The 21,683-nt window shown below is 38.3% G+C and overlaps 1 protein-coding gene across 2 annotated transcripts in view; it reads left to right on the top strand.

The window, feature by feature from the left end:
• Positions 1-1,266: 1,266 nt before the first annotated feature.
• si:dkey-122a22.2 (uncharacterized) overlaps positions 1,267-21,683 on the top strand; it is a 70,485-nt gene continuing 50,068 nt past the window's right edge. For both annotated transcript variants that reach the window (XR_009062985.1, XM_057834214.1), the window contains exons 1-7: positions 1,267-1,408; positions 4,316-4,478; positions 4,600-4,671; positions 4,789-4,865; positions 6,931-7,031; positions 11,816-11,932; positions 21,157-21,231. Coding sequence is in view for 1 of the 2 variants with exons in the window: in XM_057834214.1 (XP_057690197.1) it covers positions 1,367-1,408; positions 4,316-4,478; positions 4,600-4,671; positions 4,789-4,865; positions 6,931-7,031; positions 11,816-11,932; positions 21,157-21,231 (647 nt within the window). In the remaining variant the exon portion in view is untranslated. The remainder of the gene's footprint in view (positions 1,409-4,315; positions 4,479-4,599; positions 4,672-4,788; positions 4,866-6,930; positions 7,032-11,815; positions 11,933-21,156; positions 21,232-21,683) is intronic.

Raw genomic sequence — 21,683 nt, 5'->3', positions numbered from 1 at the left:
GTGGATGAATGAATGAGAAGAAAAGGATGGATGCATGAAATAGTTTAGCTTTTGACATCAATTTGGTAAATATTAAAGTCAGGACAAATAAAGGACATTGGTAGCACTTTGATTCATACCAGTATATGTCATGCACTATAAAAAACATGAATCTATTCTGAAAACTCATCATTGTTAAAGTCTTCCTGGTTCCCAAATATGCAAAAATGAAGCACGGACAATCTAAAAGACACATACCATAACAATGTGATATCTATGTGAATCAGTGCATTGCTGTACATACTGTATCTATGCATTCTTAGAATGATGATTTGGAGAGACCTCTCTTGGAACAGCTGTCTTGGTCACTATAAATGCATGAGGGCAGTTTGACTGGATGCTTTGAGACAAGCCATCATGGGGCGGCGGTACCGCATCTGCATGGACTTGGGCTGGAGCCAGAGGGCCGCTGTTCAGGTCCCACCCGTTGAGTGCACAATGTGGACACATGTGAAAATGGCCACTCATTGCTGGAGAGAGGCTAGTCTGTTTTCTGGATACTGACGAAGTGCGATTGAGCAAGGCACTTTTGCTGACCCACCAGCCCAAGAGCAGCACTCTCCACTCAGACCTTTCAGCCTGACGTACAGTGCATCTACGCAGGGTGTAAAAAACCAAAACGAATTCAAACAAACAAATTAAACCTCATCAGAGTGTAAATATAATTCCTCCATGGAATCAACAATGTGTTAAAAACAAACAATTTCAATTTGTCATTATCTTCATGGTTATTTAAAGAGGAGGAGGACATTTTCTATTTTTGCAGTACTTATTGGTAAACCCTTGTAAAAAATTAAAGATTTTCAAACAATACATAATAAGGTCAATAATTGTAGGCTCCTGCATATTCAAGCGCCGAGGTCCTGCAGTTTAAGTTGGTGGAATATAGCGGCACCCGCAGGCCAAAAGAGGAATGTACATACTACACTCCTGTTTTCTAAAGCGGCAGCAACTCACCAAATAACATATAAGGAGTGATTCATGAAAATAGTGGTGATGAGGCAAGGTGAGAGATGCAGGATACTATACTATTAACTCTATTATTCTAATTGATAGGTTAAAAAATTATTAAATTAGAGAAAGTATTTAGAGCAACTACGATCAACCATGTCATATCTGTCAATAGTAGGTTCGACGTATCCTCACACTTTATGTGTATTTTATGCTTCAACAACAAATAATCTCGTTCACGTGGGTGTTTGTCCTTCGCCGGCTTCTGTAGCACAACCAGGAAGTGCTGTTCAATTCATTTTCTTCAGTCTATCAAATTTAAATACAGTTCTGTGTCTGCTGCTACATTGATAAGATTTAAAGAACTTTATTCAAAATGAAGAAAAGACCTGACAACAAACCCAGTGCTACTAAAAAGGTAATGTAACGCAGAATCTCCAATTGATCAAAAAATTTGTGGAGAACTAAACATCAGTTAACAATAATGTATGAAGCGTGTGTTAAGTTTAATTTCAAAGCAAGTGTGTGGCTTTTTAAAATCGTTGGTGTGTTGTTAAATCAAACTTTTGTACATAGCACCAATGGTTATCAGTGGTTCTTCAGTCAAACATAACGAGGTATGAAATAAAGAGATTTACAATATACACATTGAGGTCAATCTGGGCCATGAATATTCATCCAAAATGAATAAAAATATTCTTAGATTATTTTGAAGCTTGCTCCAGCTCTTGGCATCTGGCTCAATCACTTTTCACATGCAATTTCTTACGAAATCACAATTTCCTGTTAAATTTACAGAGAAGCGGGCTTCTTTTAAAACCCTGGTACATCGAAAACCTTTTAACATATCAATTTTGAATTCAATATTATTTATTTCTTTTTCATCATCATCATGTATTAAATTGTTACCAGAATATGCATATTTTTCTAATACTTCAGAGATTTAAAGACAATTATTATTCTGTTTGTTTAAAAAAACAAAACAAAAAACAAAAACTGCACTCCTCAGAGCAATATTTTTCCCGAGAGAGTATACCAATATCAGATCAAGTCAATCCATGAAGTAAAAGCAAAACTAGAGCAAGAGCTTTTAAGTGTTAACTGAGTTGAAAGCAATAAATTAATCTTAAAAAAACCTACAAGTATTGTGATTGGTACTAACTACTCATGAAGTGCAAATTTTCAGCTCAACAACACTATAAATTAGGGGTGTGACAAAATATCGAAATGGTGATAAATCGTGATACTTTGTATCCCAAAAGGTTATCGATATGCTCCTGTCAATAATCGAGATATCGTTTTTAAAAGGTGTCAATTAAAAAAAAAAAAAAAAAAAAAAAATCTGCCATTGTCGGTGTTCGACGCCCAATCTATTTAGACTGGGAACCTTTGTTCATTCAAAACCAGAGAATTCACAGTCATTCGATCTGATTTTCGGGGCATTTACAGGTCACTTGCTTTTTATTTTAGGGCATTTACAGGTCATTTCCTGTTGCATACGAGTCACTGCCTATTTAGGTGATTCCCAGGTCACTTCCTGTTCTGTAACGCACAATAAACATCAAGTGACCCATAAAATACCCCAAAATCAACAGGAAGTAACTGAAAATGAACAGGTAAATGACCTTAAATGGCCCAAAACTACTCATTGCCTGGCATTGGCTGCCACTGACAGCCATAGACGTTCAATCCGTTTGAAGTGGGAGGGATGGCAGCGAATGAACGAATGTTCATTCGCTGCCACCCTCCCAGTTCAAATGGATTGGACGTCTACTAGTGATAAACTCCTTCCAATTCACAGCAGAAGCTTGTTTTTCTGTTAGTTTTTTGTAGAATATCCTAGAATGATTTCCTGACCAATGTATCAAAAATGGTTGTATCGCTATATCGTCAGATCATCGTTATCGTGAGCTTTGTATCGCAATTCGTATCGTATCGTGAGGTACCAAGAGGTTCCCACTCCTACTATAAATACTGTTGCTATAACACAAACAGAGAAGTTGAAGCTGTTGGGGTTTGTTGTGGGACCATCAGATAATTAGAAGATATTTCAGATATTTCATGAGTTATTAGAAGATGTCCAGAATTCTTACCTAAATATATAATCTCACGTGTTGTCCAGAGTTTAGTTCTGTCACATTGGGGTTACTGGTTAAACACTTCTTTAACAAATGTTTAAAAAAAAAAAAAAAAAAAAAAAAAAAGTACAGTTGGTGCACGACTGGCTCTAAAATGTTCTTCTGGAAGTAGTGTAGCAAAGATGCATAAACAGCTCTCTTGGCTGTTGGTGAAAAACAGATGATTGTATACAATAACGAACTTTCTAAATATTATTCCAACACCGTCTCTGTTTTAACAAAAGCTGCCTTTCTGTAGAAATACACACAGCTACCTCACTGGAAACTCAAAAAAGTGGTTATGAATTTAAGAAGCTACTCAAAGAGTACTATGATAAATGAATCCTCATAGTTGTTATTGTAGTTCTATATGACTCCTTGTGTCCGTAAATTTGACTCTTTGTTCTGTAAGTGTGTGATAAGATACGACCCCAAGAAGAGTAGCTGAAGCGGTGCGCTGCTTCTGCTAATGGGGATCTTAAATAAGCATAAACATCAAATATATATAAGATAACTTAAAACTCAAAATTTAAAAAAGACAAAAAAATCCCAGACCTTTTTCTATCGTTTTGCTGCTAGTTTGTACACCAAAAATGTGATGGAAAGCGCATCCATTACATCAGTGGTGTCCAAAGTACGGCTCGTGAGCCAACTGCGGCCCACTTTTTGTTGGCCCATGGTAAATTATGAAAATATCATTGAGTTACGGTCAGTGTTGTTAATCTTACTTTAAAAAAGTAATTAATTACAGTTACAACTTACTTCTCCCAAAAAGTAATTGAGTTAGTAACTTAGTTACCTGAATGTAAGAGTAATTAGTTACTTTCAGTTTCAATGTAACTGGTGTTACTTTTCATGTTTTTTTTTTATATATATATATATTTTTTTATTAATACATGCAATAATGAATTTTGAGTACAGAAAACACCCCTCCTGCTCTCACTCAATTTCTGCACGCTCAGAATAGAGGCAGCTATATAACGCCATTAATTGCAATGTGAAAAGGAACCGCATCAAAAAAGTCTGGACCAAATGTGTTTTGGTGTGGACCAAAGAAAGCGAACTATGGACTTTCCTAATGTGAAAACGCTCTAAAACTGTTTTCAGTCATTGCACGTTTTCTTCAAAAATATTTCATGTACCGGTATTTAGGAACAGATCATGAAAATTTGATTTAACACTGAATCTATTTTCTCTCCAAAATCCAGGAAGCAGAAGGAGGACAATACAGCAAAGCTGACTTTAAAAGTCGTTTTTGTCACACCTCTGTGCTCATGAACATTGGAAAATGTTTGCTTTTAATCATCATCATCCCTCCATTCCTCAACTATGCTTCACTGCAAAGAGAAGGACAAATGCTCCTGCCAAAAGGTTTTAAAAATCCAAACATTTTCTTCTTTCAAGTGTACATTGAATAAAAATTCAACTATCAAAATCTCTACATTAAATGTTTTCGTAAAAATTATTCTCTTTGCTTTGTGATTTTACCTAGATGGTCAGATTATAGATGTTGGCCTGGGTCAAAGGATGCATCTGTTATGTAAAGGGGAAGGAAAACCAGTTGGTAAATCATGCTAAAAACACCACTTCATGGCATAAATGTGCACGTGAAAGCCTTGTTTTCATTGGACTAATTACCACGCCTTTTTCTATTTTCTTTTTTTAATTTTCTTTTTTTCAGTTATACTAGATTCACCAACGGGAATGTCCTCAGACATTTGGTTTAATGTCCAAGAGAGTGTTGCCACACTGACAAAGGTGAGGAATTATTGCAGTATGGTAAATTCATGTCAAATGTATTTGTAAATGGTATAACAGTCATTTAAATAATGGGCTCACACCCTGACAGTAGATTTACTTTTTTGTTGTGTACTTGTTTTTCAGATACCTTTTTATCACTGAAAGTTTTTTTTTTTTAATTGAATGGCAATGTTAGGATAGGTTTGATTTAATAGATTATGATATTTCTAAAGAAGGAGCTGTTTAATCTTAGCTATCATTGTTGTGACTCTCTTACATTGTCTGTGCTCCAAATAGCTCATTGCAGTAGAAAATGGACACTGACAGTCTTCCCAATTAGGGATGGGAATCGAAATCCGATTCCAATTCAGAACCGGTTCCTTGTGTTTCGAGGCCTCGACATCACAATGAAAAAGCCTGAACGATCCCTTTAACGATTCCTAAAGACGCATATTGCGTTGTGACGTGTCTTGTTGTCCAGACGCATCAAACTAGCATGGTGCCAAAACCACCCGCTCCAAAGTTTGGCTACACTTCAGGAAAGAGGGTGAAAATGAAAGGTTACGATGGTTTAGCACGAGCATTGCAGCCGTAAACATAACAATGACAGCACGTAGGTTCAAACGCTCGAAAGTGTGTCTTTACTTCACGAGGAAAAATTACAACAAAATGACTTGCAGTCTTGCAAGGTGGAGATAACTGCATCGGGAGGGAAGGTGGAGATAACTGCATTGGGAGGGAATAAGACTGCACTATCCTCACAGAGACGCTAAGGCTTAGTCCTGGCTATATAGCTAGCTAAACTCCCAAATGAGGATACAGAAGACGTTGGTATAATTTGCTGACTTTATTCAACCATCACTTGAAGAGTGAAACTAAAAATAGAAATGAAACAAATCAATTTCGTCCCCAATAACAAACAGGTTTGCATCAACGTAAATCAGCGATGATTAGCTGCTAATACAGCTAAACGGTTAGCATGCGTTCACTAGCATTAGCACATCGTTCAAACTACTACACAACTGGATTTAAGTGTCCGATCGCGAGTGGAAGCACACAACAACAACACAAAAGACGATACATACAGGCGTTGCCTCTGTAGATATTTTACAAACATTAAAAAATAACGTAGGCTTGTAGCAGTGTTTCCCCTCTCTCACTAACTCGCTCACTCGCTTGGATGCAGCATTTCTTCTTCGCGTGTAAGCGCGCTCTTCTTCACGTGAACGCGTTCTTCTTCGCGTGAGGAAGCGCAAGGGCGCCCTTGAGCGTGAAAGCGCCATAAAAACTAATGCATTTCAGTATACTGGTAAATAATACACTTTAACAGAGGTCCTCAAACTACGGCCCGCGGGTAGTAGTTATAGTGTTATTATTATTATTATTATATTATTATATTTATTTTATTATATGTATATATATATAATTTTTATTTTATTTTATTTTTATTTTATTTACTTTTGTTCTGTAAAAGAAGAAGACACGAATGATCGCAGCTTTCTGAAAAGCAGTAATTTTTCACATTTCGGCACTCCTGCAATGGTCACACTTTTTCTGTGTTCTGTTCAAACTGACCCCGGCCCCTCATCATTTAAAAGTTATGTGGCCCTCACAGGAAAAAGTTTGGGGACCCCTGCTTTAACACATATTGCCAACGGCAGAACAACTACCTATATGCCAATATTCATTCATTCATTTTCATATTTTTTATTTCTATTAGAAAAATGTTTCAGTAAAATGTTACACATTCTTGTGCATTTGCCACTTATTGCCACAGGTAATATTGAGGCCTTGGGCCTCTTTTGACCTCGTTGTGAGTTTGTAAGGTTGTGACTTCTGATTAAACTCGATGCCAATCAAAACGTTTGTTCTTTTTCCCCAAATTAGAATCGATAAGAGAATCGATAAAGAATCGAATCGTTAAGCAATATCGATAATGGAATCGGAATCGTAAAAATCCTATCAATTCCCATCCCTATTCCCAATGCTATTTATCTGTAATATACTTGGTGGAATTCAATGTGCTAATTTTAAAAACCACAGAAAAATCTGCTCATTCATGTATTCTCTGTATACTTTGCAGGTTTGTACCTATGATCGAATGGGGCTAGGATTTAGCAAGCGTCTAATGCAGAATGAAACCACAGGAACTGAGAAGGTTTGGGGAAAATCCACAACTGGACAGTAAGTATCTTTCTACAATATGAAATGTGTAAATCTATATTTACTGTACAGATCATCTGCACAAGAAGATGGTTTATGTTCAGTTTTTGTATTTAGCACATTTTAGTCAAGTTATTGAATTGACCCTAAAACAGATACAGTAGTACGAGTGCTGTGGAAAAACCCCCCATCACATTAGTTCAGATTTTTTATTATATTTATTGCATTTAAATGTTTAGTCTGCCATTCAAAATTTATTATCTCACAAAGAGAGCCAAAGTAAATACAGCGCTGTTTCTAAATTATTTGGGTTTGTTTTGTTATTAGGAAATTCAAACCTTGTTGTCCCTATGTGATAATGTACTTGCCCCTGTTTTAAAAACATGAGTTAACTATGACTTTTCACAATTTTGGGATTTCTTGGTTAGATTTCACATTTCTTATTGCCACCGGATTGGTTAAATCAAGAAATACCTGAATAGTATTATTCTTACAAAGTAAAATTGGCTTCAAGATTGCAAAAATAAACTCACCCCCATCCAATGATAAAAAAAGTTTGAAGAACACATGAGGAAAAGACTGGAGTCTCTCATTCTTTAAAAAACAAAACAAAAAAAAAAACATTTTGAAGGCATTAGGACTCCGGTAAACCAAAATCAGAGCCATTATCTTTGGAGAAAGAGTTTACTTAAAAGTGCTATATTATTTTTTTTAGATTTCAAATTTAAAAAAAAAAAAATCAGTTTTTAATAATAATAATAATAATACATTTTATTTCTAGAGCGCTTTTCAGATACACAAAGACGCTTGTGAAAGTTTTTCATTCTTGTTTTTGGTTTTATTTTTGAAAAGGAAAAGAAAAAAGAAACCAGCTTTACCTACGAACAGTTCAAGTCATGTTTTCAAGGGTCAACCAAAAGAAACACACACTGTTATACTTTGGAGCAGCCCTGGGAGAAATTTAAGGGTTACAAAACACACAACACAAAAACGTAAAAGGTTGTCTCACATCATCCAAGAACCATCTTGATTATCTTTTAGACCTTCAGAGAAACTTTCTGTGGACTGATGACAAAAAAAGTTAAGTATTTGAATAGTGTGTAGCCAATTTCGTATAGTGTAAAAATACAGCATTTGATAAGAACATTTAGCAAAAAGTCAAACATGCCGGTGGCAACGTGGAGGGCTGCTTCGCGCTGTTGGTTGGTGCAATCACACTTGGCTTAAGTATGCTGCTGGTGATGAGGAAAGTCTCACTCTGATACCAAGAGCCGTGAAGAAAGCCCTCCAGACCTGCAAGGTGGTCCTGTGTAAACAGAGGACATGATCGGTGAGCAGGTCTGCGGTTTCTTTGGCTTAAGGGAGGTTGTGAAAGGGGATGAGATATGCTGTTTTGGAGTACCTGTCAACCACGGTAAGAATCACAGTGTTACCTTTGGAAGGAGGGAGACCGGTGAAAAAGTCTAGAGCTCTGTGGGATCAAGTGCGGCTCATAATGGGTTATGGACGGAGGAGTCCACAGTTGGGCTCATTGGAAGTTTTGCTACGAGGACAAAAGGTACATGCCTTCATAAACGATCTAAGGTCTTCATGCATGGAAGGCCACCAGAACCTTTGGCACAGCACAGCCAGCGTCCTTCTGTTGCCGAGGTGACAGGACAGGTAGGGTGAATGAGCCCACTCCTACATCTGTGAACGGAGGGACTCTGGGACAGAGAGGTCATCTCGACGACCCTCCCGAGAGTCTGGATGCTCACCATTGGCTTCATTCAACTTTTTGTCGATTTCCTAACCCATTGAGGCAAAGAATTAGGTCTTCGGAAATGTTGGCGCAGGTTCCTCCGGGGGTTCGTTGTCCAGGAATTGGCTGGAAAGGTTGTCAGTCTTGGTGTTCATGGATCCTGACATATACGACAAATTGAAATTAAAGAGGCAGAAACACTTTGGCCCACCTGGTTTGTCGTGGATTAAGTCTTTTGACCTACTTGAGATATTACAGGGTTTTATGGTCTGTGAGCACAATGAAGGGCTGTTGTGTCCCCTTCAGATAGTGGCGCCATTCTTCCATAGCAAAATTGACTGCTAAGAAGTATTTTTTATCGATGCTATAGTTGCTCTCCGTGGGAGAGAACCTGTGTGAGACAAAGGCACAGGGGTGCATCTTGCCATCTTTGGGACACGGTGCCTACGTCTATCTCTGAAGAGTCGACCTCCACAATGAGTTGCAGCGATTGGTTGGGATGGACCAGTACTGGAGCGAGGTGAAATGGCTCACGAGGTCGCTGAAGGCAGAGTTGGCAGCGTCGGACCAGCGGAACAGTGTAGCGGTAGAGGTGAGAGCTGTAAGAGGGGCCACAATCCGGCTGTAGTTGCATATGGGAAAACCTGACTGACATGATTTTCGTGCACGAAGGGGTTGCACAAGAACATCACTATGTCTTCCAGATGTACTACCACAAATCTGTTAATCATGTCCCCAAGGACATCATTAACTACAGTATGTTCTGGAAAACCGCGGGGGCATTGGTGAGACCAAAAGGTATGAAAAAGTGTCCAAGGGGTCTATTGAATGCGGTTTCGTGGAGATTGCCTTCACCTGTGTCCAAACCTGGAATCCAATAAAAACACGCACACATGAATAACGTGCCCAGAGTGGGCCAGGAAGGAGGGGGAAGGAGCCATAACATCACTTATAGATTGTGTGTTACACTTTCATTCATCGTGACAAAATGCAAGGACCTCAGGTGATTAATTGCTGTTAGAAATTTTCTGTTTCCCAGCCTTAATAAATATGTTGGAACCCCCCCCAACAAACCAACAAATAACCCCCCCCTAAAAACTATGTTGTGTTCGCTCTGATTAGTTTATTTCAATGTTTGGCAATACATCTTTCTCATTTAGGCCATGAGCTGACCCATACAAAAAATATGGGACATCTATTTAAAAACACAATCTTGGCCTATTTGTATACCTTTAATGGGAAACTGCCGTGGTAAATCGGCCAAAGCCTTGATATAAAGGGACAGACAATAGCTTTACTATTTGCCTCCCAGTGGAAAGAATCTTTTTTAATGAATTGAAAAAACACAGAATCTCATTTTTATTATATGAATAGTGCAGAAAATCTTTCAATACACTAGTGTTTCCAGTAAGTGGCTGCCCGACATGGGGGCAGACATTTTATCAATGCTGGGACTATGTTTAGCACATAAAACTAACAGTTCAGAGGTTGTGGGTTAAAATCCAGACTCTGGTCTGTCTGTGTCTGTGCCTCTTCAAAATGTCCTAAAACAAGCATGGTATGATGTAAAACGTACAATGTATAAATGACTTAAAATTTACATATATTTCCACATCGATCTCAAAATCGGGAGTTATCACGCCCTACGAACTTTAATTGGGAACCGTTAAAGTGAATTCTGACCCCTGCCTTGTAAATGTTTGCATTAAAATGCATACAAGTTTTGGTAGGTAGGGCGTTACAGACATATACCGCAAAATTGCGATTCTTAAACATGCAACTTCATATACATATTCGCTTGTATCTGCACATTTGTACATGAAATTGCGAAATGAATAATATTATGCTATGATACATACAGGCAACACATACGCTTTGTTTGTGCTCGAATAAACTGTTTAAAACTACGGAGGACCAAAGCTGCCAAAATTATCAATAAATAAATGGAACTATGAATACGAAAATAGAAAATAAGATTCAAAAATTAAAAACAAATATGGCGTTAAATACATAGATGAATCAAAATAAAAGTAAACATGAATTAGAATACAAAAGTAGGATTCAAAAATTTAAAATAAATAAAACGATATGAACTGCCCGTCCGCGTGCGTTATGATACCTATTGTCCCATGCACCTGTTTTCAAGTATATCAGTGTTTATGTGCATTGGTATAACTGATGTCATAGTCAGAACAATGGCTTCAGTCATAAGCAGTGTCATAAACAGCATAAGCACAACACCTCCTCATAAATCATGATTTCTCACTAATTTAATCCATTAAAACATTGCTTATTTATTTCACTGTCATTGATCAGTATGTTATGCATGTTATACACTGCAATCGCTCTGAGCCCCCGGCAACAGAAAAGGCCTAATTAATACTAGAGACTGTCTACAGACTCTTCTTAAACTCGTATTTCAAAGGCCCATGGTTTTGGTGTATCGCACAAAAATGAATCTACACGCAAATTTACCCTTGTTGCTGACAAGTTTCCTTCTGTACGAATGCATTACAGACAGTATATTGTTTTTCAACCAAACGGACCTTTTGAACCTAACTATATTTATTCATTTTTATCTTAAAACCACACAGACTTTTAATCTTGAAGCAACAGATTGCCACAAGGCATTCGAAGAGTCAAGAAGAGGACAATGATTTGTATAATGTATGAATAAGAAATTTACAGTTTTTGCACATACATGGTTACAGCTCTACAGTGAAAAAAAAACAAATAAAGCAGGGTCTCCATACTATTCCCCAAAGGGCTGTAGTGGTTTCAGGGTTTCATTCCAACCAAACAAGAAGACACTTTTTCACCTCTCTTGTGTCTTAAAGTTTTAATCAGTAGATTGCAGTCAGATACTGCTTGTTTTAGCGGAAACCTCATCGGTTAAACTGTCTGTGCTGGATCAGTTGGATCAAAAACCAGGACCCAAAGCAGTCCTTGAGGACTGGTTTGGAGACCAATATTGACTATATTAATAAATCAACCTCCGAGCACATATTGCTTTTGACCTTATGTTATCTTTAACCACAAGTGTTTTTTTTTGTTTGTCTTAAAGGATGGTGGATGATCTGCACCGTCTTTTACTGGCTGCTGGGATCGCCATGCCTTTCATACTGGTTGGCTCAGAGATAGGCACACTCAACGGCAGGTTCTACAGTCATATTCATGATGTGTAAGTATCAAGAACTTTCTATTTGATTACATATTATATTCAATAACATTTACTATGAATATTATTTTTTAGTTTAGTTTTAGTTTAAAAGGCTTTTGCCAGTGTTCTCTTTGGGCTTCCTACTATCCTTATTTGCTAAAATTTACATGCCTGCGTAATCGGACACGCACTTATGCAAAATATGTGGTACAAGATCTACTAGCCAGGCACATTCAGGATTGTGTCTAGGATTCTGTCCATAGCGTGCCTACTACTATCATTAAAATGTATCCCTGTCATATATGATTCGTCGTGCCCAAGGGAGATTATTGTATTTTCCACTAGGCCTGTCGCGATAACAAATTTTTGTGTGCGATAATTTATTTAATAAATTATTGCGATATGCGACATTATTGCACGCCCAATAAAAAAATAAATAAAAAAATAAAAAAATACAATAACACTGTGAGAATACAGTATATATTAATAGATCACGTACACCCATTTAAACACAATAAATGTTTACTCTTAAATTCAAAAATACTTTTGAACAAATCACATCTGAAAACAATAGACCATGCCTCTTCTAAGTAAAATACAACATTAATACTGCACAGAAACACAGAATAAATAAAATGTTTTTTTTTAAGAAAAAAGTTAAATTCCACTTAATAATTTAAGTATCTAGGCAAGTGAAAACTTTTCCCCTCATAGCTTCTGCTATGGCGTTCCATGTGTAATACAGTGGTACCTCTACATATGAAGTTAATTCGTTCCAGGAGCTTGTTTGTAAGTCGAAATGGTCGTATGTCGAGCTGGATTTTTTACATTATAATTCCAATAATTCGTTCCACAGCCCAGAAACCCACACTACATCCTTAATAAATACTGCTGTTACTATTGCAAATAGCAATTACAAAGAGCAAAAAAAAAAATATGAATAAAAATCAGAATAACAATAATATAATAATAGCAATAATAATAATACAGTACAGTACAGTACCTGTAATAATGTAACGAATTGGGTTCTAATGTGGCGGACTTTTTTTGCTGTACCTGAACGCACCGCGGGGCTGACGATGAGCAGGAGAGCGCTATTTTACTTTCTGTTTCGATCCTGGCGTCAACAGCAGTGGCCACTCGGTGAGTCGATGGAATAAATGATTAGAAACGTAACGAAACTGGCGATTTCTTTGGCGATGTTACCACAATAAGAACTGTCACCGTAACTTATAAAGACTGGTGAACGGAGTAGGACCGCCGGCTGAGATCGACATTCTACGGCCCCATTGTCGACCCAGTTCATGGATGCACACACCATGCTTATATTTTGCTATCATTTACATCTTCATTTCAATGGTAAGCGTCACATTTTCTCTTTTTTCTCCATCTTCACTAAACTTAAACTGCACTAAACTAAAATATAGCCTAAATCATCCGGCGGGCTCCGGCACGCCGGAGATGGTCCGCAGTCAATCCGGTGTTCTGCCAAAATCTCCTACATCGGCGAAACGTCTACATTAGGCGAATTTGACACCCAAAGTACTACCGTGCGCTCTAAACTTGTTTTGTTTAGATGCATACAGGAATAACGTACTAAAAAAATGCCTGCAGAAAATACTTAAATGAAATTTGCTTAAATGCTTCAAAGCTAACACAAAAAAACACAATGGTTAAAAGTATGAGAGGGTAATACATGCAAAAAGTATTTTTGAGGCAGTGAAAAGGTGCTAAATAACTAAATAAAAACAAAAATAGTGAGTACTCGCCGCTTCTAACTGATGTGCGCATGCGTATGGATGCTTGTGCAAGCACGCTGAGCATTGTGTAGGACGTTTCGCCGCGTAGTAAGGAATGGCGGAACACCGGAGCACTGACGCGGCCGGAATACGTTGAACAATAGGATATAATGGGAACAAATTGGCTCCGGCGCTATTTTTTGCCGGACCCAGAACGAAAATGCATTTTGCCTAGTTGGTAACAAGGAAGCCGAACTTTTAACAGCACGTCAGCCGCACGCGCACGCATGTGCACGGGAGGCGATAAATCGCAGCGGAAAAATTACCGCCTTAATTTTTATTTACCATGCGATAAATGGAATTATTGCATATTGCGACAGTCTTATTTTCCACACGTTAAGGCACACATTCAATGAATGGCGTATTTTATAACTTTGATATAAAGGGTGCGCCGCATTATTAAGGGGCAGTAGTAGTAGTAGTAGTAGTAGTAGTGGTTGGGATAGCGTGATGCATCCATTAGATACAGCTGTGCTAAAGGGAATGTCATGCCATAATTAGCTAATATTATTCTATATAAGGTGCACCCTTTATTGTGGAAAATACGGTATGTAACTTTTAATGTGATTTATACTCCGGAGTACGGCTGCAACTAACGATTATTTTTTATAATCGTTTAATCGGACGATTAATTAAACGATGAATCGGTTAATCAGATGAATGTCACTTTTTTTCAATTACCTTCACAGTTCAACTTGAAGTAGTTTTAGGCATGTTGTAAGTAACAATGAAGACAAAATGGATGACTATTTCCTTCAAAAATAATTTTATTTCAACATCCTGACTGTAGTCTACCACTATACTGTTTCAAGTACATTAAATTGTTAAAGTTTTTTAGAAAGGTTCTGCGTATAAAACAAAAAGAATTTCTTAGTCCACAAATAAGACAAAAGACCTGCTCATTTAAATTAAAAAAAGTTCTGCTGATTTACATTTTTTATGTTGTGGGCAAAGTGCTGATATAAATTGTGTCAATGACTCATTTATTTTCTTTAAACAAACTAAACAACAAAATCGAACGAGGAGGAAGCAGACTGTAATGAATCTATTTTCTTTATTAAACACTGAGTGTTGTCCAGTAATGACCTGCCTGTGAGCTGTGTCTTGCTGTATGCGGTGTGTGAGCACAAGAGCAGCCAATGAAAGTCCTGTGTCTCCATACTTAGTTCACCACATCACTTGCCACTTATTTTAAATTGCCTTCCAAGATGCCTGTTCTTGGTGTTTTATTTTATCAAATAAATTTCTCAATAAAAACGTGACTTACACGCCAGTGCGGCTTCTATATGTCTTTTTCTTCTTTATTATGCCTTTTTTTCTTGTGAGATTTATACTCTGTAGACACTTATAGTCCGGAAAATATGGTAATTCTGGTGAAACAAAGTATATAACTCATATAACCTGATTAACCTTTTATTCATAATCAGTCAAAATATGTCATTAAATAATACCAACAAAGGTCTTTTTTTGCAATCTGTAGTTTAAATTTTACAGTTCATTATATAATTTTATTGGCAAGTTTATAACAAAACACAAAACTTGAAATTGATGAAGGAATGGTGATGAGATGCTGAGCTTTTTTGCATTGAAGGAATTCGGCCCCCCCAGCCAAGCCACGGAAACATCGACAGCCGAACCAAAATGGTGTTTTGCTGGCACCCCTCCCGAAAGTCGGCTGGGAGGGGCCAATCCCGCGCGTTCACTCCGGTGTTAACCCTTTGTACTGACTCCATTTTGAATGGTTTGAAGAAGGCTCACCGAAAACAGGTTGACAAGTTATTCGTCGACAATGGTCAAAAACAAGGCAAAAACAGACGACGGAGAGACAATGCTGGATCCAGGGTCGGCAAAACAACGGCTACATAGCAAAAAGGCGACAGTTGTTATCTAAATGTTCAGTCTTTTGAAAGCTACGGTGGAGTGGCCCGGGCCGAAGGCGTGCCAGAGTGTTGTCTTGGGATCATCCCTCTGTGGCTGGTTTGGGCGGTTAAGTTTGTGCGTCATCCTTCGTGGCTGGGACGTGGTTGCCACGGCGACCGGCGCAGGTCTTGATGTCCGAGGCGCCCGCGCTTTCAAGTTGTTGGTAGGGCAGGAGTGTCCTGACCCCACCGGAGCACTGATGACGTTTTTTCTTCGCCTATCAGGCGAGGGCTGATAAACTAGTCCACTTTACTGTGTCAAAGGGCATGGAGCTTGTTTCTTTAAACTATGGTTAAATGCTTTACTATAATGAATGTGTTAGACTAATGCAACGAGTTATATGGTGTCTGCGAGAAAAGTAACTATTCCCTTCAGCATCATGACAGCTTCACATTCCGATATGAGTAAGTTGCAATTAAAACAATAACTTAGAATGATTTGACATGAAACCCACGAACTGTCCCTCAGATGTAATGTCGGCTAGGCTTTTAAAGGAAGTTTTTAGATCCCTTGGGTCAAGTCTGCTGGCTCTTATAAATACCTGTCTCAGCTCTGGATCTGTCCCAGCTGCCTTTAAACATGCTGTTGTCACACCACTTCTTAAAGAAACGTCTCGAACCCTCTGTGTGATGCCTTAAGTTCTGTTAGGATTGTGCCCTAGAGTGTCTTGTCATGTGATTATGCATTGATTTCACCTGTTCTAGCCTGATTCTTGTGTCTTGACCAATCCGCTGCCTCTTGTATCAACCAAGTTTGTTTATTGTCTCGTTACCCCGTCTGTATTTAAGTTCTCCATGTGATGTCTAGTCTTGTTGGGTCATTGTCTATCCGATGTCTTTTCATACACCCAAGCCCTCATGTTCAGATCCCCTGATAGTGTAAGTTTTGATGCTTTTTGTTTGATCCCCTGGCCTTTTGTTTGTAATGTGTGTTTTTGTCAATCGTCATTAAACCCTTTTTGAGTTCACCTCCACCTTGCCTGGCCTCCCCGTTTTCCTGCTTTTGGGTCCACCTTGACCCCACATCCTGTCACTCACACATGCTGTCCAATTTTAGACTAGTTTCCCACTTGCCTTTCCTTTCCTTAGAAAGTTTTTTTCTCAGTTACAAATGTTCTTAGAGACCAACGCCATCTTTGACAAGTTTCAATCAGGCTTCAGATCCAGACACAGCAATGAGTCAGCACTGTTAAAGGTGCACAATGACATTGCCCTTTCTGTAAATACCGTAAACCCAGCTATTCTATTTTTGCTGGACCTCACAGCGTTTTTTTTTTATACAGTTAACCATACAGTCCTTGTATCTCATTTAGAGCACTTCATAGGCATTCGTGGCACCAGTCTGCAAAGGTTTAAGTCATATCTGGAACATAGGACCTTCCCGTTAATATTTGGAGAATTTTGCTCCTCATGATCTTTTCTCTCTTTAGTGTGCAACAAGTTTTGATTGTAGGGCTTGTGCTGTTTTCACTTCACCTGTTACCTTTCGGGGTGATTATATGAGGAAAAAGCACAATATCTCTCTTCATTTTCATGCCGATGACTTGCAGCAGTATTTGCCCTTGAGACCCATTTTTGATGTGAAGCAGTGGCGGGCACAAAACTTTTTGTACCTTAATAATAGCAAAACTGAAAGTATAACTTTTTGCGTGCCAGCCATAATGAATGTGCTTGCAGACAACTCTGGTCCTCTGCCTCCCTTTTTTTAAGACACATGTAAAAAGTCTTGAAATAATATTTGATAACAGGCTCAACTTTGAAAAGTTCTGTTGTAAGAGCAAGTTTTTCCAGCTCTGCCTCTTGGCCAAAGTGAAGCCTATTCCTAGCCGCCATGATCTTGAAAAAGCAATTCAAGCCTTTATTAGCTCAAGGCTGAACTACTGCAATGCAGTTTATGTTTCCATGCTCTTTGTCTTTCCAAGTCCTCTATTTCGAGTCTGCAACTTCTTCAGAATGCTGCGGCTCGATTTTTAACCAGTACATCCAGACGTAAACATATTATCCCTGTGCTATCATGACTACTGACTTCCATTTAATTTTAAAATTGATTTTAAACATTTACTGTTTGTTTTTAATTCTATTAAGGGCCGAGCTCCTTCTTCTTCGTTCTTCTGACCAGCTTCTTTTGCAAGTTCCCAGGTTGAGATTCGAACAGTGGAGTGATCGATCTTTTGTGGTTGCTGACCCCAGGTTGTGGAATAGTCTGCCCCCTGACATCCACACCATTACTAAGCTAGGCCTTTTTAAATCTAGGTTAAACATCCGCTTTTTTTGACTAACTTTTCCTCTGCACGAGGGTGGCCTGGTTTTTATTTTTCTTAATTTTATTGTACTTTCCTTCCTTTTATTTATTATACACTATATTTTACTTTGTTCTAAAGCTCTTTGAGGATTGCTGGGATTTTTTTAAAGGGCTATATGAATTAGAATTTTGATTTTGCCCCAAATTTCAAAAGAAGAACAAATCAAATTTTGAAGCTGCTGAAATATGTTATTCAATTCTTCTCAATCTCATTAATGCATAAACGTACATTCTGCTGTCCAGTCCCATCTCCCCTTATAACTCAGTCACCCAGGTGACAGCGCTGTGATTAATGTGACAAGAAGCTGGTACTGGGGATGAAAGATTTAGTGTTTACTCAGGGACTGTATTGCTGCTGTCAAGGGAGAAAATTAAGTAGTGGTGAGGTGACACCTTTCCAAATGGAAATATTACCCTTGGACCAGGTGTATGTGTGGTCATGAGTCTAATGGGACTGGAACATGTGATTCCACTGAAAGACACATTACTTTGGGTGATGCAATTCACCACTCATGTATGTTATGGTGTGAAAAGGAAGAAAACAAGGATCGTGATTCGCTAGTGAATCTGACCTCATCTAAAAGTTAACATTCTTTATATCATCGTCAAAAGATAACTCCAACTGATTGCAGTACTTTTTCTTGATTAAGATGTTTCACCTATTACCCAAAAGGCTTTTCCAAAGTTTAGGTGCAGTGTTTCCATATTTATGTTTCTCGTGGGTGTACATTAGTCACACACGGGCTTCCCTTGGATAAAATTCGTTGGAGCAAACTCTGCAACTTTGCTTTTCCACTGCAGTCTATAGAAGGATCTTTGTTGACATATTTTCAACACATGCACAGTTGTTTGGCGAGAAGTCCCTAACATAATAGCAGACGGTGAAGACAGACAAACAGTTAGCGGGCAACATTGCTGATATAGTGTAAAAACACTTAAGCTTCTGAAGACTGGATGAGGTTTAGGATAATAGAAAAACTGTGGTCCATCTCACTTCTGTGTCTGCCACAATTCTGCCGGGGAAACATTTATTCTTATTTAATCGGAGCATCTTTGTGTCGTTATTGTTTACATGTCTTGCATTGCATCATGGTAGCGTGTGGTGAGAAGCAGTGTTATTTACATGTAGGTGGGTTGTTTTACAGGTTTGGAGGAAGATTCTGCCAGGCAGATGGTTCACTCTTACTCTGTGGTCGATTGGGGGCCTTTTTTTGAATTCTCACTGAAGGGGACCAAGAAAAGAAAAAAAAAAAAAAGAAATAATGACAAAACAAAAACAATGATATAAACAATGACGACACAAAAGGAAGATCTTTGCTCCCATTTTTTCATTGGCTGAACTCAATGACCTTATGACTTTCTCTCAAATATTGTTAAAAATTATGTCTAAATTAATGTAACATTATTAGCACTTTCTCTTGCTGAGAAAATCTATTTGCCTCAGTCTGTGAGCATATAAAGGGCTGATTAGCTATCATCTACAGTCCTGCTGACTATTACAGATACGGACTGGTTTACAATTACATTGCATATTTTAGAGTGACCTTTTATAATGGGCACCCCGAGACGTACTGGTGTAATAATTGTGCTATTTAATCAGAATCTTGATATTTCAAACCTGTAAAGTGGATGGATTATCTTTGCAAAGGTGAAGTACTCACAGAGATTTAGAAACATCAGCAAGGAATTGACACCTAGTATACATGGACAATTCTAATGAAGTGGGGCAAATAAGTGTTTAGTCAGCCACAAATTGTGCAAGTTCTCCCACATGAAAATATTAGAGTGGCCTGTAATTGTCAACATGGGTAAACCTCAACCATGAGAATTAGAATGTGGAAAAAAAAAAACAGAAAATCACATTGTTTGATATTTAAATAATTTATTTGCAAATCATGCAACAGTTGCTGGTATTTCGGCCCATTCCTCCATGCAGATCTCCTCTAGAGCAGTGATGTTTTGGGGCTGTCGTTCGGCAACATGGAATTTCAACTCCCTCCTCACCCCATGGCGTCAAAATGATAACAAGAACGGTGACCAAAAATCCCAGAACCACACAGGGGGACCTAGTGAATGACCTACAGAGAGCTGGGACCACAGTAACAAAGGCTACTATCAGTAACACAATGCGCCGCCAGGGACTCAAATCCTGCGCTGCCAGACGTGTCCCCCTGATGAAGAAAGTACACGTCCAGGCCCGTCTGTGGTTCGCTAGAGAGCATTTGGATGATCCAGAAGAGGACTGGGAGAATGTGTTATGGTCAGATGAAACCAAAATAGAACTTTTTGGTAGAAACACAGGTTCTCGCGTTTGCAGGAAAAAGAATACTGATTTGCACCATACCCACTGTGAAGCATTGGGGTGGAAACATCATGCTTTGGGGCTGTTTTTCTGCAAAGGGACCAGGACGACTGATCTGCGTAAAGGAAAGAATTAATGGGGCCATGTATCGAGAGATTTTGGGTGAAAATCTCCTTCCATCAGCAAGGGTATTGAAGATGAGACGTGGCTGGGTCTTTCAGCATGACAATGATCCCAAACACACAGCCAGGGCAACAAAGGAGTGGCTTCGTAAGAAGCATTTCAAAGTCCTGGACTGGCCTTGCCAGTCTCCAGATCTCAAGCCCATAGAAAATCTGTGGAGGGAGTTGAAAGTGTGTGTTGCCCAACGACAGCACCAAAACATCACTCCTCTAGAGGAGATCTGCATGGAGGAATGGGCCAAAATACCAGCAACAGTGTGTGAAAAGCTTGTGAAGAGTTACAGAAAACATTTGGCCTCCGTTATTGCCAACAAAGTGTACATAACAAAGTATTGAGATGAACTTTTGGTATTGACCAAATACTTATTTTCCACCATGATTTGCAAATACATTCTTTAAAAATCAAACAATGTGATTTTCTGTTTTTTTTTTTCCACATTCTGTCTCTCATGGTTGAGGTTTACCCATGTTGATAATTACAGGCCTCTCTAATATTTTCAAATGGGAGAACTTGCACAATTAGTGGTTGACTAAATACTTATTTGCCCCACTGTATGTTAGTGTTCAGCTCTAAAGAAAAGGGGTAACCAAAATTTAAATGTATTTTTTTTGTTTAGTCTAGAATTGAGAATTGTGCACTTAGCTACTGAACTGAACTGCCTCATAAAATTAGGCATGCCATCCGGTTATTTTTACAATAAAACAGATGATCAAGAATTTACACATCCTTTTTGTTTTCAGGCAAGTGACAGACTTGGTGTTGATTGATCCTATCCCTGAGGACATTTTTAAAGAGGAGCAATGGAAAGAGTACTGGTGAGTTTATTTTTAATTAAGGCTGCAACAAATATATATACTGGACTGTCTCAGAAAATTAGAATACACAATATTCTAATTTTTTGAGACAGTCCTGTGTATATATACAGGACTGTCTCAGGAAATTAGAATACACAATATTCTAATTTCCTGAGACAGTCAGGAAATTAGAATATTGTGTATTCTAATTTCCTGAGACAGTCCTGTATATATACACAGGACTGTCTCAAAAAATTAGAATATTGTATATTCTAATTTCCTGAGACAGTCCAGTATATATATATATATATAGAGAGAGAGAGAGAGAGAGAGAGTTCACTGCTACGCTCAGGTTGGCTAGGTAGCGATGACGCTAATCAGTGCCTGTTTTATTGTGTTTTTGGAGAAGCATATTAGCACCTGAGTTATTGTTAGATAGTAAAGCTGTCTCATTTCTTTTTATAAAGAAACCA

Source organism: Corythoichthys intestinalis, chromosome 4, assembly GCF_030265065.1.
Source record: "Corythoichthys intestinalis isolate RoL2023-P3 chromosome 4, ASM3026506v1, whole genome shotgun sequence".
Classification (NCBI taxonomy): domain Eukaryota; kingdom Metazoa; phylum Chordata; class Actinopteri; order Syngnathiformes; family Syngnathidae; genus Corythoichthys; species Corythoichthys intestinalis.
The sequence above is the reverse complement of the archived record's forward strand: the minus strand, read 5'-3'. Positions and strand labels throughout refer to the sequence as shown.